This window comes from Syngnathoides biaculeatus, chromosome 9, assembly GCF_019802595.1.
Source record: "Syngnathoides biaculeatus isolate LvHL_M chromosome 9, ASM1980259v1, whole genome shotgun sequence".
Lineage (NCBI taxonomy): Eukaryota > Metazoa > Chordata > Actinopteri > Syngnathiformes > Syngnathidae > Syngnathoides > Syngnathoides biaculeatus.
The window spans coordinates 8,229,748-8,249,091 of NC_084648.1; the positions used below are offsets into that span (position 1 = coordinate 8,229,748).

At 43.1% G+C, this 19,344-nt stretch overlaps 1 protein-coding gene across 1 annotated transcript; it reads left to right on the top strand.

Moving 5' to 3' along the window:
- Positions 1-1,343: 1,343 nt before the first annotated feature.
- Positions 1,344-18,601, top strand: foxk1 (forkhead box K1). The gene is made up of 9 exons (XM_061830707.1): positions 1,344-2,209; positions 7,355-7,570; positions 11,550-11,757; positions 12,272-12,418; positions 13,635-13,828; positions 16,216-16,388; positions 16,475-16,717; positions 16,922-17,098; positions 17,766-18,601. Exons 1-9 carry the CDS (start codon positions 1,653-1,655, stop codon positions 17,972-17,974), a joined length of 2,124 nt encoding a protein of 707 aa, XP_061686691.1. The 5' UTR covers positions 1,344-1,652; the 3' UTR covers positions 17,975-18,601.
- Positions 18,602-19,344: the final 743 nt, after the last annotated feature.

Below are 19,344 nucleotides of genomic sequence, written 5' to 3' on the forward strand. Positions count from 1 at the left end.
AGGACGTAAATATCGGACAAAGAACAGAGCAAAAACTACAAACATTCTACAAAAAAATATAAAACAGATTAAAATCAGACAAATCTCAAATATTAAAAAATAATAATTTTTGTGGATTAAGGCAGCACGATGGATCAGCTGGTAAAGCGTCGGCCTCACAGTTCTGAGAACCCGGGTTCGATCCCGGCCCCGCCTGTGTGGAGTTTGCATGTTCTCCCCCTGCCTGCGTGGGTTTTCTCTGGGCACTCCGGTTTCCTCCCACATCCCAAAAACATTCAACATTAATTGGACACACTAAATTGCCCGTAGGTGTGATTTTGAGTGTGAATGCTTGTTTGTCCCTACGTGCCCTGCGATTGGCTGGCAACCAGTTCAGGCTGTAACCTGTCTCCTGCCCGTTGACAGCTGGGATAGGCTCCGGCACTCCCCGCAACCCCCGTGAGGATAAGCGGCAAAGGAAATGGATGGATGAATATTAATGTGCATAAACCAATATATAATGAAGCATAAGAGAATGATTTGACCCAAAGCCAGCATGTTTATGTTCAAAAGGTTAGCGCTAGCATTAGCTCGCTACATGTTGCCTCTGCTTGCGAGCCACATTATAAGTACACCAACACCTTAAGCGCTCCTTGAACTCAAAACGTCATCTCTCTAGCAACCAGTGTCGACGCCGCACGTTTCCCCCTATTTTTGTCCTTTTTCTCCCAACACACATGACCGCCACCCATTGTTGTTGCCGCCATGGTGACGGGTATATCAGATCGCTGTGACCGGTGACATGTTTTCTGGTGCCTCCTTCTCGACGCTGCTTGATTTGACAAGATAAAGCCCAGTGATCGTAAAAGACAGGATAAAGTGATATTGTTATAAAGGTCGTGTAGCGTTTGCCAGTAGTAATCAAGATGACAATATCCAATTTTTCAGGCTTTGTTTGTGGTTAGGTATGTCATATCTTATTGAATAAATAAATTCTATACGTGTATTTAAATGTTGTCTGAAGACAATCACAGAAAACAACATTTGAGCAACTTTGACTTGCAAACGTTATTTCATCAACCCGTAGTTATGCTTGTTTATCGCAGCATAAACAGTAACCTGTTTTAGGGATTAGGTCATGTGATATTCCGCATATATCTGATACTAGTATACTAGAACTAGCTGCATGACCTCATAGATAAAACACAAGACTATACCTAATGCAATTGGACATTTTAATAACTGTAACCTGAGATCTGTTCCACCAAACGACATACTTACATAGTGTAAATAGCATTTTGCCACGCAAATTAAAAAAATAAGTTTCAGTCTTTTATTACATCATAGAAAATCGCTGATAGGCAGGGTTTTGTCTTGAGAAAGGGAAATTACATTCAGAAAAAAAAGGTGAATTAATTAATTCTGAGCAACCAATGTGCACTGGGGTCAAGCCAAACTCCGCTCGAAAAGAAGACATCAAGGCAGCCGCCCCTAGTTTTGTTTATACTAGGCATTACGGCAAAAAGCGGGCAACTACCATCTGGGAGTCGAGTCCACTGTACTACAGAACTGTTATTGCTGAGATTGTGACATTTACGAGGAGGACGTGAACGCAGCGCCAGTCCGGTTCCCCAGTTGGCTCCATCCCGCTTCTTGCCCGTTGCCCGGGGTCCATGTTGTTCTGTCAGGCCAAGCGAACGAGTGCCCCGGCCCCAAAACTCTCACGTTGCAACATTGTGTGCGAAAACGTCTGTGGAAGTGTGTTTGACCCCCTGCGAATCAACATGGCAGACTACCGGGACGACACCGGAGCTCGGGCCTTGCTCGCCCTGCAGTCGGCGCCGTGCAGCCCCGTCCGAGTCGCGATCACCTCGCACTCCTTCAACCACCACCAGCCCTCGCTTCCCTTCTTGGGTCCGCCGCTGATAGAAGCCTCCGCCGGTGTTCGGCCGGCTCGCCTGGCGTCTCCTCTTCCCCAGGCCCTGGCCAGACTCGAGGGCCGGGACTTCGAGTTTGTCATGCGCCAGAGGACGGTCACTATCGGTCGGAACTCGTCCCACGGCTCCGTGGACATCAACATGGGTCACTCGAGTTTCATCTCGCGGCGGCACCTGCAGCTGAGCTACGACGAGACCAGCGGCTTCTCGCTGCGGTGCCTGGGCAAGAACGGGGTGTTCGTGGACGGCGTGTTCCAGCGGAGAGGGGCGCCTCCGCTGCCGCTTCCCCCGCAGTGAGTTCGGCCTGTAGCCTGTTAGCTTAGCATTCGGACTGACGCTCACGTAAGAGTGATTGTTATCTCAATTAAACGACTTTCTCCTTCAATACACACTAATATGTTCATTTAAAAGTCGCCGACCTGTTAGATCCCGAGATTGATTTTTGACTACTTTTCAGGGGGGTTTCAGTTCACGGGAGTTGCGAAGCTACTTCAAAGCTAAACATCCTGTGCAAAGTTTCTCAAGGAATTCAATTTATGTTTATTCTTCTTATTTATTTATTTGGCTCGAAATCTTAATATCAAAAGAAGGGAACTGAATCGTCCCGTCCACTTGGTTTTCTTCTGTTTCCAGAGCAATAGAATGAACTGTCGGGAGTGAGCGCGTCTTAATTCATTTGAAAGTGGATTTATTTCGCAAATTTATGTTGCTAGCTGATACGTTTAATTCAATGGCCTTCGCGTGGGTACTGGGAGCTGACGTGTTGGTGTCAATGTAAACAAACGCACCCCTGTGAAGTCCACATGGGGGCTCCCGTGCGGGGAGGTCCGTTTGTTTTGCGGTGGAAATGCTCATTCCATGAAAACTTTGTCGCTAAACCTATTTTTGTTTCGTGTTTTCCCTAAAGTAATGTTGCTTTGGTTGAATACATTAGCGGCGACAAACGGGTTGAGGGCGTTTGCGGTGTTGTGGCTGTCAATCAGGCTGCTGGATGGCGAGGGGCGGGGATCCAAGGGGGCTGGGCGGTACTCGTCTCTGATTGGCTCCTTGCAAGGGTTTGGGTAGTTGGACCCGGAAGCCGAGTGTGGAATGACAAGAAGCACATGGAAGACGAACATGTCTACATTGGGGATATTTTGCGCATTTTAATAATATTCTGGTGTTTATAATTTACTGAAAATCCATCCAGCGATTGTTTGATCAAATTAATGAGTAAACAAATTGATATATTTCAATTGATCAATTTTACGAAAATAAAGTAATTGCAATAATAATCCTATGATGATTTGCAGTCATAACGGAATTCTAAATAGAGAGATATTTTTTTTTCAGGTCTAATAACAATTAATATTAGAAAATTAGGCCAGTGAGAAATATTTGGTGGTTGTGACAGAAGAGTCTCCGCTACGATGAAAGGAAAAGTTTATAAAACAATGGTGAGGCCGGCCATAATGTACGTATAAGAGACAGTGGCACTGAAGAAACAACATGAAGCAGAACTGGAGGTCGCAGAAAGGAAGATGTTGAGGTACTCCCTCGGAGTGAGCAGGTTGAATAGGATTAGAAAGAAGCTCATTAGAGGGACACCCAAAGTTGGATGTTTTGGAGACAACGTTAGAGAGAGCAGACTTCGATGGTTTGGACATGTCCAGAGGCGAGAGACCGAGTATGTTGGTAGAAGGGTGCTGAGGATGGAGCTGCCAAGTTAAAGAGCAAGAGGAAGACCAAAGAAAAGGTTGATGGATGTTGTGAGGGAAGACATGATGACAGTGGGTGTTAGAGAAGGAGGATGCACGAGATAGACTTGGATGGAAAAATATGACACGCTGTGGCGACCCCCTAACGGAACAAGCCGAAAGAAAAAGAAGACGACGACCAATATTTGGAGGTGATATTCATATGCAGTAAAAGGGAAACTGTCAGCATCAAAGTTATGAAGAATACAAATCCCATCACTTTGTTTTAATCTTTATGCATATTTGTTTATCAAGCATCTTAGACAATAGATATATTTGTTTTAAAGTTCCACCAAAAAGTGCAGGGAGCCCCCCATCTCATCAGCATACAGTATCTTAATATGTTAAATGAAAACTTCAATAAATAGGTCCCTAAAGTTTTACAGAGTAAATAAAGTTTTCCAAAATTTCAATATAACTGAAATGTTATTCTGTTCAGGGAGTTCCCAGGGTTAGCAGCAGTTAATGAAAATGTCAGTTATAAAACAAACAGTTCCCTGAAGTTTAACCAGTTTGAAATTGATCTCTTTACGGCGGTTAAATTTAAAAAAGAAAAATAAATGTCGATGTGCATCTAAATGCCACATTCGGGTCGGCAATAATCTGCCAATCCCTTCTACTAAATGAATTGTATGTACTATAACTCATGGCGGTGCTGCTGTTTTTGACCACTTGCCTTCTAAGCCCAAACCCAGGTACTATTGGTGATAAGGAAGTGTAGCAGCCCCAAATTGGAATAAAAGTCAAATTCCCTTCAGAGTTAAACCTGACTGTTGTTTTTTATTAGAAGCTTTTGGCTAATTGTGCCCATGCTCAACAGTCATTTATTTGTTGTATCAGCTGAGATGTCATGAGTTCTGCAGGCTCTTAACAGTGGGATACAGTGTGTAACCAGGTCCCTCTCCATATTTCGACTGTTCGTTATGGCGCGAATGCGTCTCATTTTTATGCGATAGTGCTGAGAGTCCGGGGCTTTGTGGTTTTCGCCTTCTCAGAATTTCACAATTTTGCTCTACTTGGAACATTCGTGACAGAGTTTGTATTTTAGAAATACAAATCGACCTGCTGTAAAGTGCAAAGGGAATACCACATCCTCATGAGAAATGTGCAAATAGTGAATACTCTAAAAATGTACGTGCATGAATGCAGAAACTCATGAGCACAGGAGCAGAAGAATATCTTGGTTTTCCAATTTTTGATGAAAAAGCCTTCTGACTCCATTTTTCACTTCCTTGACTTTTTGCAGTCATTAGTACAGATTTCTCAAGTTATTTATAAAACCGCTCCTTTGCACTGATTCGGCACTCCTAGTGGTAAGATCGCATCACTTGGCGGTAATTTGTAAGGCGACAATGTATTATGAGAAATGTAGTTGATGGTAAATATGTATGGAAACGGGTCAATTTACCAATTTTAAACCTGTCAAGGCCTAGCGGGCCACATAAAATAATATGGATAGCCACATTTGGTCGCATGCCATGAGTTTGACACGTGCGATACAACATAATTCGACCCTAACACTGAGATGTTTACTTATAACTGTTAGCGCTGGCACTAGCTTGCTATGCTACATGTTTTGTTGCCAGCTTGTGAGCGAATTGTATTAAAAGTATATGTACATACCTCAAGCAATCCTTGAATTACAGACCTGCCCCGAGCATCGGTGACCACCGCCACGTTTTTTTCCATTTTATTTTGCTCTCAGAATACACACGACACGATCCATTCTCGTTGCCGTCGCCGAGGTAACGAGGGTATCCGCTCAAGTTTTCAGTTGACAAGATAAAACCCAGTGATCGTAAAAGATGGGACGCGATGGTAACGAAATGCTTTTTATTGCGGCGGTCTGACGTAGTGCAATCGTGAAAGACCAAATTTGTCTCGTAGTCTGAGCCGGGCATTACGTGTTGTTTGTCTCAGCCATGTTGTGTATTCCACAAAAGCGAACATTGACCTCTGCAGCACAGCAACATAGCACCTCTATTTAGCCACCTTGGCTGTACCTCGTAGATAACGTAGGTGCAGCGGTGTAAAATAGCCCACAGTAGCCGAACAACGGGAAGCAGAAATGTTGGATGACTGTTTGGTGTGGAATTGACCAGTTAAAAAAATATGAAATGGTTTTGACATACTTGGGTTCAAATTCCGCCTCGCCTGTGTGGAGTTTGCATGTTCTCCCCGTCCGTGCCTGTGTGGGTTTTCTCTGGGTACTCTGGTTTACTTCCACATCCCAAAGCATGTATGGTGGGTTAATTGAAAACTCTATAAACTGTCCGTAGGTGTGAAAGTGAGTTTGAGTGTTTGTTTCATTATATGTGCCCTGTGATTGGCTGGCAATCAGTTCCGGGTAACAATAGCAGGGATAGACTTCTGCATGGTCGCAACGATAGTGAGGAAAAAAAGAAATAGATGAAAAAAAGAAAATCTGCAACTGCAGTCAAATAATCCGTGGGTGCCAAGCGAGGAGTATATTGCGTCCCCCATATGTATTTTTTTTTAATACTTCCTTCTGGTTGCCCAGGCTTGCACACATTAAGGAGCAACACAGTCTTTCTTGTATTAAAGTGCCACTGTCATGAAATGGATGATTTTTAGTATGTTGTTCCTTCGTGTTAGCCAAAATGCCAGCTCGTTGTATTGCTGAGTATTGCTCAAACACTTAGGAGGATGGATTCGCCCTACATACTTTTACAAAAGATCTGTTTCGTCGTGAAAAATGGATTGCACTGGTGCAAAGGACGAGAGCTTCGTGGGTTCCAGATGACAGGTAGGTGTGTATACAGCTACTAAAAAAAAAACAAAAAACAAAAAAACAGTAGTAGGGGTGGGGGGGGTCGTAATCCCTAAATCAGGGGTGCTAAATGTGTCAATCTGCCCATCGGAAGGCTTCCGTGCAGCAGCCGCTGGAGGACGGCCTCCACAGGCCTTGTGGATCGTTGCGGTTGGGCGGCGAGCCACCGCGGAAGTGGATTAGACGGTGAGTCGATTTGGCCGTGGCGGCGTCGTCGTCACTCGCGGGCAGTGATCATGATCCGTATAGCATCCAAATATGGCTCGAAACAATAGGGTAATATTGCCCCGGTAACTTCATTCAGTTGTGTGATGTTCTCTTCTTCGAAAAGAGCTTCCGTGTCTGAAGGGGCGTGTTCGTCTCCCACAGTAGGGAGGGGCCCCAGCGTGTTTTCAATAGCGAATGTCCGGGGTGATGTCACAGGCAGGAGATGCAGACAATATGGCGACCACTTGAATGTCGTCGAATGACACTTCCGCAACTTTGCGCATGGATGACGTGCTCTCCGCTCATATTTGTTTTTTCGTATAGACATTGAAGTGAATAATGTTATATGTATGTTTCATTTCAATATCGATTTTAGAAAGTTTATAGGGATGACACTTGGGCTTTAAATAATTCATTCATGATGCAAATCTGTTAAAACTTTATTTAATTTTGTTTTTGCAGAATATCTCTACACCGTACAATACTGCAGAGCGCTATTTTGGTTATTAAAAATCATGTACCACTTTTTTTTTTGTTGTTGCTGTTTTTTAAGGGGGCCTGGAACAGATTAATGGTAATTTCATTGGTGAAAAACATATTAGTGTTTTGTCAAGGGACTGTACTAATCCAAAATTGGCTTTTAACGCTATAAGCAATGTGAAACTAATACAAACCGCCATCCTCTCGCTCTTCCTCTGCCACAGGTGTGTGTTCCGCTTTCCCAGCACGGTCATCAAGATCCAGTTTGCGTCACTCGTCCCCGCTGAGGAGCAGCGCGAGAGGGAGGCGCCCTCGCCGCCCCTGCGCCCGCTCGTGCCTCACATCTCCCCGCTCAAGATCAGCATTCCCACCGCGCAGCAGCATGAAGAACACATCAGGGCATTCGGGTCGCCGCTACCGTCGCCTACAGGCACCCTCAGGTGCATGCACGCACACACACGCGCAACACAAGTACAAATAAACAACATTGCGTGTTAGAGTATTTATACAAATGCATCGGTACCTGATCAGGGCATTGCTGCCTGTTAAAGCTGCAGCAACTCGTCGTGTCCATGCGACTGCATATACAGTGCTGTGAAAAAGTATTGGGCGCCTTCACAAATTATTTTTTTGCATAGCTTCCCCATTTGGTTAAGATGATCACACAAATGTAAATATCAAAGGAAAACAAGTCAAGTTAGCTTAAAATGCTGTTTGGAAATAGCGATTTCATTTTCAGGGAAAAAAAATATTCAGTTACTTAAAGGGGAAATCCACTGGTTTGCATTAACAATGTATCCAATAGGTCATGTAATATGTACTCTTATTTTGACAATGTGATGTTAAATCCTCTCTCATTTAATAGTGTTTTGAGAAGATTTTTATCGACAATTACGAATTTTCAGGGGCGCTGCCATTTTCGTGAGTCACGTGACCTACGTGCACGGCTGTGACATGTTATATGCCGCAACAAAGGCTTGATTATATGGGACACTATTTATGCCCAACGCTGATTTCTCGGATTTATCCTCATCTGATGAAGAAATAGCAGTATTGGTTGATCAGGAAGATGGATGAATACTTCCATACACAGCCGTGAGCGGCACAGCTCCTGGGCTCGGGGGAGCCGTGAGCTCCCTCCCCGAGCCATGCGAGCGAGCTCCAGGGCTCCCTCGAGCCCTGGCGGGCTCACGGCTGTGCCACTCACCACTATGTATGGAAGTATTACATGACCTATTAGATATATTGTTAATGCAAACCAGTGGATTTCCCCTTGAATCTTGGGGAGGTGGTTCTCCAGGGCCTTGGCGAACTCCTCCCACACCGGTTTTTGTCTCAGCGGCTACCAAAGCTGCGTTCCGCTTGGCCAGCCGGTATCCTTCAGCTGCCTCCGAACTCCCACAGACCAAAAAGGCCCGATACGACTACTCCTTCATCTTGAGTGCATCCCTCAGCATTGTTGACTAAGGCGTTTGGGGATTGCCGCCACGACAGGTACAGACCAATTTACCACCACAGCTTTGGTTGCCCCCTCTTGACAAAAGAAGTGCAGAACATGGTCCACTCGGACTGAATGTCCCCCACTTTCCCCGGTACATTGGTGAAATTCTACCTAAGGTAAGACTTCAAACTCTGGCAGACGTTCCCAACTGATCCACACAATACGTTTGGGCCTGCCACGTCGGACCGCCATCGGAGTCAACTCACTACCGGGTGGTGATCAGCTGACAGCTCTGCCCCTCTCTTCCCCCGAGTGTGCAAGAAATGCACCGGAAATTCCGATGACACGACCACAAAGTCAAGTGCACGTTTGGATGGATGGTGTTCGTCATGGACAATCCGTGACGAGCACAGAATTCCAATAGTCGAACACTTCTCAGGTTTTGGTTGAGGGGACCGTTCCACCCAATCACGCCTTTCCAGGTCTCACTGTCATCAGCGTTGACTGTGTATTTCCCTGCCAGAGAAGAGACGTTCCACATCCCTTGAGCCAAGCTTCAACATCGCTCACTGTGCATTTGACCCCCTTGCCCCCTCCCACAGGTGGTGAGCTCATGGGAAGGATAACCCACGTTGCTTCTTCGGGTTGCGCGTACCCGGCCACCAGGTGCATAGGCGAGTGCGTACATGCACATTGTGTACGTGGAGGTTATTCAAAGGGCTGACACGTGACCGCTCACAGGACTTTGCTGTCTTACGTCATGTGACTCTTATGTGTGAGTGTGGATATATTATATATCCATGTGTGTTTTGTTGACATGAGGTCATTCATATCTGTGTTTTTTTTTTGTTTTTTACCTTTCTTGGTTGAACGTTAACTCTTTATGGTCAGCGTGCCATGTGTTGGTGGGAGCCCCCGCTTGTGGTGCATAAATGTCACTGCACCACTACCCCAGTTTGCACCGGCCTTATATGGCAGGGCAGCAGCTACGCGTTGCCTGATTGGTGGAGGACAGGATTGTTTTGCTTTGGACTTATTTTTTTTTAATGGCTTCCACTGGTGGTTTCCTCTGCGAGCCCCCACCCACACATGTACAACAGAGCTGTTTGTGTGTGTATTCAGAGGATTAGAATTTGAAGGGGCCCCCAATCGCAATGTCAAGCCTCCACACAACTTTCTGTGTCCAAAACTAGGACTTTGTTCTTATAAACTTGTTACTTTTTATTTTAATAATTGCAAGCTCATTTGCGCAAAAAAATAACTTTTTGTCTTGGAGAAGATCAAATTTCATCTGTGAAATAAGCTTTCTATCAAAAATACATAAGAGGACAACTTTTCATCCAGAAAAATACCAAATAGTGTTTTAGTTCATTCATGTCTTTAGCTTTAAAAAAAAAAAAAAGAAAAAAAATCGCTGAAAAATAACTGTTTATTTTATTTGATTATGACTTTGCACTCCACCAAAATGGCCTTTCTTCATGGAATATTAATATTTTGAGTTGGAAAAAAGTTTTTTTCCCCATTTAGTTATGGCTTTTTAATTTAATTTAATAATTAAAATATTTCTTCACTGAAATGTACATCATGTAAAATTACCTTTGTCAACAGAACAACTTCATTCTTGTCTCATTTTTTATTCAAGTTATAGATACAAAGAATCTGAGGAAAAATTCACACTTGTCTCATAGCACAGGTCACATCTTGTATACATACACTGTGTATGAATATTATATATATATATATATATATATATATATATTATGTTTCAATGTGACTTAGTCTTTCGGAAACTAAGAATATAAGTTAACTATTAGACCAACTGAGTTAACATTTTTTTACCATTATAATTCCAAAAATGATACAACTAGTTAGTCTAGAAAAACAAGAAAGCAAACACAAATATATAGAAATATCAATAACAACAAAAAAACACACAAGATTATGGCTTTTTATCTTGACAAATACGACTGCTTGTGAGATTATGATATATTTCAGATGAATAAAATTATCCTCATGAGATTCCCATCTTTTCATCCTAAAACCGACTTTATCCACATAACATTTGAATTTGATATCGGAAAAACACACGCTACTTCTTGTAATATTGCTCCTTTTTTGTCCGCAAAATGATCATCACTTCATGCAAGTCGTCGAGCTAGACTGGCGCCAACGTCAGCCACCAGCAAATGAGCTCGTTTGCAGGGGAAAGCGCTTGCTCGGTCGCTCGCTCGCCACATCTCGCTAATGCCAAAACGCTCGCTGCGGCGTTGTTGACTTTGCAAACAGCGGCAGCTGTTGTTGGTTGTCCAACATGGACGCCGGCCAATAATTAACATCCTTTATTAATTATTGTCGCGCTCAAGCGAGCGTGCATGTCCGTGTTTGTTTTATGTCAAGTCTCATTCATGAAATTTCTCATGATCGGACTAAAAAGTGCAAGTAGAGCCTCGCGACAATCGCTTGAGCTTGCTTGCTTGCTACGCTACAACTTTTTACCTCGGGGTAAAAAAATGATGATGATTTTTTTTTTCCTCTCCAAATAATAATTTTTAAAAAATACATCTCTGTTTAAAGAAAATACAATTTTATTCTCCAAATAGAGAGATATTTATTTAGAAATAAAAAACGAATTTATTCTCACAATCTTGTTACTTCATTTAGGATACAATAAAAAGTTGTTGTTATTGTGACTTTTTATCTAAAAAATTCCTACTTCTCACAATATTGCAACTGTTCATAATAAAAAAAATGTATTCCAGTAAGATTGCAACAAATACATTTATTCCGACAAGATTGTTCCTTTGTTTTTGTGGAAAAAAATACAACCTTATGTAAGATTCTGACATTTTTTCTTTTTCAAAATTTATGCTGGAAATATTGTGACTTAAAAATATTGTAAGTTCCAACTTTTGTCTTCCTCAAAAAGTTATTATCAAAATAGTCCAACTTTTTTTCCGCTCTTTCTCTATCTGTCTCAGCGTTCCCAACTCTTGCCCAGCGAGCCCTCGCGGCGCTGGGTCGTCGGGCTACCGCTACGGCCGCAACGTGACCAGCGACTTGCAGCTGGCGGCCGAGTACGCTGCCCAGGCCGTGTCGGAGCAGAGGCGCAGCAACGTCGTCGAGCGACGGGGCGCGGCCGGAGAGCCCCGGGGGGAGTCGGCCGGGGGCGGTGACGACAGCCCCAAGGTGACGAAACGCCTGAAAGATGATGCCACCTTGACTAGTTGAGATAGAAACATTTATTGAAACACGCTTATCTCTATATTTTGTTCATAATCTATGAATAGCTGTAAAGCATGGGCCTCACATTTATGAGGACTGGGGTTCAAATCCCGGCCCAGCCTATATGGAGTTTGCGTGTTCTCCCCATGCCTGTGTGGGTTTCCTCCCACATCCCAAAAACATGATTTCATTGGAGACTCTAAATCCCCCCCCAAGTGTGATTGTAAGTGCGACTGTCTGTCTCTATGTGCCCTGTGATTGGCTGGCAACCAGTTCAGGGTGTACCCCGCTTCTTGCTCGTTAACAGTTGGGATAGACTCCGGCACTCCTTTATGAGGATAAGCGGCTAAGAAAATGGATAAATGGATATGAAAAGTCTTGATTTAGTCTGGACTAAGTATGAATGTGTATGACTGTGAATGTAAACAGATCCTTGCCCACTTGTCATGTGACGCATTCTGTGGGTCTGGTTTTCCAGGACGAGTCCAAACCGCCGTATTCGTACGCTCAGCTGATCGTGCAGGCCATCTCCTCGGCGCCCGACAAGCAGCTGACGCTCAGTGGGATCTACGCCCACATCACCAAACACTACCCGTACTACCGCACTGCAGACAAGGGCTGGCAGGTTTGTGGGCGCGGGCGCCGCCATCTACGCACTGCCGACACAAACACACACACACACACACCTGAATGCAACGTTTGGCATCGCGCTCCCCTGTGAAATGTTAAATGTTAATGGGACAAAAGGGATGTATTAGAACTTTCTGTTAAACAAATGCGACTACTATATATATATATATATATATATATATATATATATATATATATATATTTTATATTTATATATATATATATATTCGTGCAATATTGTGATTTTGATTTGCCCCAAAAATTGAACCCCCACTCCCCCAAAATATACAAGTTACATTTTGTCAATATGTCTTTTCTCCTTAAATATATTATTCTTTTTATGACATTATGACTTTTGTCTATCAATTCATTTTCTAGACGGCTTGTTCTGACTGAAAAAAGACTATTCACCCCAAAATTTTGTTGTAAATCTTTGATCTAAAAAAATAAATGGACTTTACTCTCATTTAGTTCCCAAGAATTTAAGCCCAATATTTCATTAAAAAAAATTCCTACAACAAATGAAACTTCATTTTCATATGATTCAGATTGTTCCCTCCAATTATAAACCTCACAGTTTTGAATATTACAATTTTTTTTATACCCAAAACATCAGTCGTATTAGTAAGACTTTTTTTTAACCAAAACTTTTATGTACTTGGGCAAAAATTTCATTTTAAAATCATTTTGTCTTAATTTTAGTAATATTGAATTTTTCTCCCAGAAATTTGCCTCTTTTTTTTTTTTATAGAGGGGGCCATTATTGTCATAACATTGTGATTTTGTCTCGAAAAATGAAATGGACTTTGCTCTGAAATTCTAAATTTTCCACCAAATGTATACAACTTAAATTTCCTATTACAAATTTTCCCCACAAAATAGTAAAAGTACAATTTTTAATAATTAAAAATAAAAACATAAAACTTTTGATTGGCATATATTTACATTTAATTCTCACATATTACAATTTCTCCCCAAAAGACTATTTTCATGTGCTTTCTTTCTCGTAATAGTAAAAATTAGAATTTTAAAGAAATATGCCTTTCTTGTCACTAGATCCCCCCCCCAATATGTCTGTGTGTGTGTATGTATATGTATATATATATATAAAGACAGAGAGAGATGAATGAAGTATTGTCAGAATCCGACTTTGCATTGCCACACCTTTCAAATCGGACTTTTGCAGTGAAAGCATCGTTTGTGTTGTTCAGAACTCGATCCGACACAACCTGTCGTTGAACCGCTACTTCCTGAAAGTGGCGCGATCGCAGGACGAGCCGGGCAAGGGCAGCTTCTGGCGGGTGGACTCGGCCTCGGAGAACAAGCTGGTGGAGCAGGCCTTCCGGAAGCGGAGGCAGAGGGGCGTGGCTTGCTTCCGGACCCCATTCGGGCCCCTCTCGTCCCGGTAAGCCCCCGAAGATGTTTTTGCGTTTTTTTTTTTCGTTTTAAGATGCCAGCAAAAAGATGAGTGACAAATGTTTGATGGTGGCACCACAAGCAGCTGATGGTGAACAATCACCCCCTCCCCCACCCCCAGAGGCTTCCTTCAGGCTGTTTAATTTCATTCCCTGCTCACTAAGGTAGTTGCAACCTTTTTAAGCAACGGCTATTGGGACACACATGGTGCAGTAACACATGTAGACAGACTACCATTTCATTTTCACAGGGATATATTGTCTCCTGCAAAAAAAAAAAAAACGATTAATAGTAGCCCATCTTACTACATCTTGCGCAAATTCTTAGTTTCTTACGAATGTCCGTGTTGTACTACTCTGTAGTGGCCAAAGCGCATCCACCAGAAAAAGCACGATGTCAAAGGTCATTGATGCATGAAATCCTGATGCACAAATTCTTTCTTCTCAACATTCTATTCTATTGACCCCTCCGTATAAATTGCGTCATCCGCATCGCAGACCAATCAGAGGCCAGAGATCTGCATAAACCACGCCCCTTTTTTGGACCCGCAGTTTACTCAGACAACGCTGCATGGTCCAGTATAGCTTCTGTTGGCGTTTTATCGCGTATTTGGGTTCTTTAACAATAGATATGGTTAAGAGCTGTAGTCACGGACTTTATAATAGTGACGACAGGTATCCTGAAAGGCTAGTTGGTGGAGTTCAATTCGTACCCTTTCCAAAACCGAAGACCCAGTACGAAAAATTTCTTCGATGGATCAAACTTTGTGGAAGACTGCATCATCAACTGAATCCATCTAAAATCAATCGGAACAGAAGACCGAGTACGAAAAATGTCTTCGATGGATCAAACTTTGTGGAGGACCGCATGATCAACTGAATCCATCAACCGGAACAGATATGTTTGCACGAAGGTAAGCCCTATATTTGATTTTCAATACATGTCTCATATAAATGAATTAGCAGTTCTACGCTTGCATAACATAGCTACGTGTGAATGATTGACACACTTGATCTGTGTTGAGCGATATTTTGCGATGATCTGACTGCACAAACGTGTCCCTTTGTTCGCGGCTAATTAGCTAAGCTAAACCGGACTAGCAGTCCTAAAAGCCTTCGACGTGCACCGAGACACCAAGACTGAAGGATGGATGTTTGAAGACACTAAAGTAGTGATTGTCGTACTCGGTCGGGACTTACGTAGGTTCGGCACTAATTCAAGAATAATTATTGAGGGGAGCGCGTGACGTTACACAAAGAAAACGAGAGAAACAACTCGTAAATCAAGCCTCGCCTTCTTCTTTTCCTTCATACGGCGGTTCACAAACAGCTATACAGATACACATACAGATTCTGGACACAAGTGTGATAGGTAACACGAAAATAGGAAACTGTCAATGACAAATTCGTCTTTGGGTTATAATATATTATATTATGTGGCTTCTCGGTCTTCCTCTGACTCCGGAAAGATCTCGCGCTAATATCAATGGTTTCTCCGTCGATATGCATGTAAATACCATTGAAATACCCCTCGCTGAAATACTTGAAGCCCTGCTGTCTGCTTTTCAACGATATTTCACTGTTAGCTAAGAATGCGAGTGAGAAATCAGCCGGTAAATCGGACAGTTGCGCTCTATTCTTTTCTTGCTGCGCCGCCCTTTTTGCTAATTGTTTGTCTGACGTAGGCGCACGTGGTGTGACGTCACTTCAGGAGGCGTGGTTAAGTGCCCTGTACGGAGGGGTCAATTGTTTTTATGAAGTACAATCAATAGTGATGAGGGCTTACCCTTCTTATTAAAAACTTTTTTTGTTGTTTTTGTTCTTGTGAAACTGGAATGGATTCATGGCATTTCCAGTCATTTCAATTGGGAAAAATGAGTGTTTTTGGGCTTATGCATGTACTCATACCAAATAATAACGTCTTAACAATAAGTTAATACTGGTAACGAATAAAATACAATTAATGGAAATGAAATTTTTAAATGTATATTTTTCAGCCTTCAATTGAATCTGATACAAAATGTGAAATAGATTTTATTTCTTTTTTTGTGTTACATTGAAGAATCATTTGATTCTTTTTGTCTATTAATGACCAAATAATGTAACTTTATTGCTAAGAATCACTTTTTGCACTCTTACAAGATTTATTCACCAAAAATAAAACGAACTTCATCAGGTTCCAAGTTGTAATCTGAAGAAATTAGATTTTATTTGTGCAATAATTGCGTGGTTTTATCTAAAAAAAAAAATGAATGAAATACAGATTACTGTATGTGGTGTTTACGGTCCTCTCGTGTGATTGGACAGGACAAAGTAGGCCGGCTTTACTTTGGCGCCCTCTTGACGCTTGCTTGTTTTTTTTTTTTTTTTTTCGCAGGAGCGCCCCCGCGTCGCCCACCCACCAGGGACTGCTTTCCCCACCGTCCAGCGGGCTGCAGACCCCCGAATGTCTGAGCAGGGAGGGGTCCCCCGTGCCCCCCGACCACCACGAGCAGCTGGCGCACAAGCTGGCCGCCGTGCCCGAATATCGATACTCGCAGAGCGCCCCAGGTGACAAACGATATGATAGGGACTATAATTTTTTTTTTACAGAAAGTTGTCCTTTATTCTTGCAAGATTGTGATTTTTTTCTGCAGGGTCTCCGGTCAGCGCTCAGCCGGTCATCATGGCGGCGCCGCCTCACCCGAGCGCCGCCATAGGCAAAGCCCTGACGCTCTTCCCGGGGGGCGGTGGCCAGGTCCACCTCCTCCACAACCCGCCGCCGCCGTCGTCGTCGTCCCAGCTCACCATGTTGCGCGTGGTCACAAGCGGTGCCCCTCCCAACGGCTACTGCGCCCCCTCGCTGGCCAATCCGGGGCCGGGTGGCGGCGAGCTCAGAGGTGGGTCCAAAAAGAGGGTGGAGCTTGTATCGTGATTGACAGCTACTGTCTGAGTCCCACGGATCTACATTTTTTAGTAGCGGGTGTACGGTTGCAGAATGGTGGAAAATAACACCTGAAAACACCAACACAAAATAAAAGCTTTTCAATCAATCAAAAAATTAATGGACCGATTAATGGATTCTGTTCTGTGTGGCGGTTCAGAGGCGCCGTTGAAGCGAGAACTGGTGATCCAGACGGTGGATGGTGCCGCCCAGGGGGTGGATTCTCGCAACCTGGCGCTGGGCCTGCACCAACTTCCCGTGCTTCCCGTTACTCACAACGGGAAGCACGCCCACGCCACAATTGCCACGGCAACCAACCTCGCCGCTTTTGCTTCAGGTACGTGTTGCCACCCACTTGAAACACCGTCCACAAATAATGCTATATTCATCTGACATTGTTTGGTTGAGATTTTTTATTTTCATCTTACTTTCAGCAAATAAAATAAAACATAACTTTTGTGGTAGAATTTTATGTATTGCCAGAGTTTTTGAAAGTTGAGTTTTTCTTCAAAAAGATACTTTATTTTTAAATGTTTTTTTTCTCAAAATCTTTTGGCTTTTTTCTTAAAAAACCTAAGTGTAAAATGGATAAGATTTGGTTGCACGGTGGACACAGTTCTGAGGACCTGGGTTCAATCCCGGCCCCGCCTGTGTGGAGTTTGCATGTTCCTCCCGTGCCTGTGTGAGTTTTCTCCAGGCACTCCGGTTTCCTCCCACATCCCCAAAACATGCAACATTAATTGGACACTCTAAATTGCCCCTAGGTGTGATTGTGAGTGCGACTGTTGTCTGTCTCCATGTGCCCTGGGATTAGCTGGCAACCAGTTCAGGGTGTGCCCCACCTCTTGACTGTTGACAGCTGCGATAGGCTCTGGCACTCCTCGCGACCCGACTAAGAAAATGGATGGATTTTTCATGGGAAAAAATATAATGTCAAAATATTTACCTTAAGGTTACTATTTATTTTTTTTACTAGCTGCCTTGCCTTCCTTCTTGCCCTCCAGGTCTAAGCAATCCTCTCCAGATTCTGGCGGCCCAGGCCTCCAGCTCTCCCCCGGTTCTGGTGAGTCGTCCGCTTTCCGCCGAGGGTGACGAACCTCAGGCCAAGCGGTCCAAGACGAGCGACGTCGAGGGGTCCACCGCCGCTTTCGTTGCCTCCCAGCAGCCTGTTATCGTGGCTGTGACTCCACAAACTCCAGAGCCCAGGAAGTGAACTCTCAAAAAAAAAAAGTGTGTGTGTGTGTGTGTGGGGGGGGGGGGGGTCCTCTGGAAAAAACACCCGAAGGGAATTTTGTTGTGGGGGGGGAAAAAAAGAATCCAACTTCAAAATAAATGGAAGCAAACACTATTTTCAGACTTTTTCGTGAACGCAGAAATGGGATTTCTGGGTCGCCAAGATGACGACGACGCGGTTGCAACTTTGACATGTCAGTGGGCGAAATTCTAGAAATTATTTTCAAACACTAAATTAAAACAGTGTCTTCGTTTTGGGCAAGCGAAGGCATCGTTTTAAATTAGCAGATGAAAACAAGAAAAGACACACGCACACACGTGAACTCTTTCAAAACAACAAAAATGCCTTAAAAAGATTTCTACACTCATTTTTATATTAACCTTTTGAGCTTTTTAGAATGTTAACGCGACATAAAGATGCGCTAGCCGAGCCGCCATGCTAACGTGGCTCCTATGAGCTATTTTTTTCTTAAAACATTTTGTGTAAGAAAAAGAAAACGTGTAGTTAGATACATTCTAGAAAGATTACAATGTATTTTTTTGTAAACATCCCTCAGTTGTGATTAAGAACTGTTGTAGCACAAAATTAAAGCCACTTTTGACTCAACGTTCTTTTGTTGTCTCCTCCTTGACTCGACGGGAAGTAGAGAGTCCGTCCACATGTCTATTTTCTGTGCGCCTTGACCTGACTCAGGTAGTGGGCCTGCTGGCAGCGATCTCAGCGGTCTCGGGGCAAGAGGCGGCCTACACCCTGAACTGGTCGCCAGTCACTCACATTCACACCTAGGGACAATTTAGTCTTCGTGAAGCTACCAAGCATGTTTTGGGGATGTGGGAGGAAACCGAACCACCCAGACAAAAAAAAAAAAAAAAACACAGAAGGCAAATGAAGATCAGGCAAACTCCACACAGGCCCGGCTGGGATTTGAACCCCGGTCCTCAGAACTGTGAGGCAGGTGTGCTAACCAGTCATTCGCCGTACCAAGTTAAGAATTGACATTCTAGACAATTTTAATTTTTTTTTTGAGGGGGAGGGGGTTAAAAAAAAGCCTTTCTTGTAAATTAGTTTTTACATTGAAAAATTCCTTATGATTATGATTATTTTAAAAATGTGTACTCCAGTTACATTACAGCTGTTTTTTTTTAATTACTTATTTCTTGTTCAGAATTTTTGTCATTTCCCATTAAGGTTTACATTTTAAACATTACCTTTTGTGAAAAAACAAATAATACATTTTCTTGTAAAATGACAGCTTTAAAACACCCCCAGCTTTTTCTCCTAAGAGTTTGATGAAAATAAACGTTTGTTTGTAAGATCTAGAATTTTGTCTTGAAAAATCAACTTTTTTT

Coding starts and splice junctions, on each gene's coding strand:
- foxk1 (XM_061830707.1), top strand. CDS start 1,653: ATGTTGTTCTGTCAGGCCAAGCGAACGAGTGCCCCGGCCCCAAAACTC. Junction 16,389..16,474: donor ATACTCGCAGAGCGCCCCAG/GTGACAAACGAT, acceptor TTTTTTCTGCAG/GGTCTCCGGTCAGCGCTCAG. Junction 16,718..16,921: donor GGGTGGCGGCGAGCTCAGAG/GTGGGTCCAAAA, acceptor GTGGCGGTTCAG/AGGCGCCGTTGAAGCGAGAA.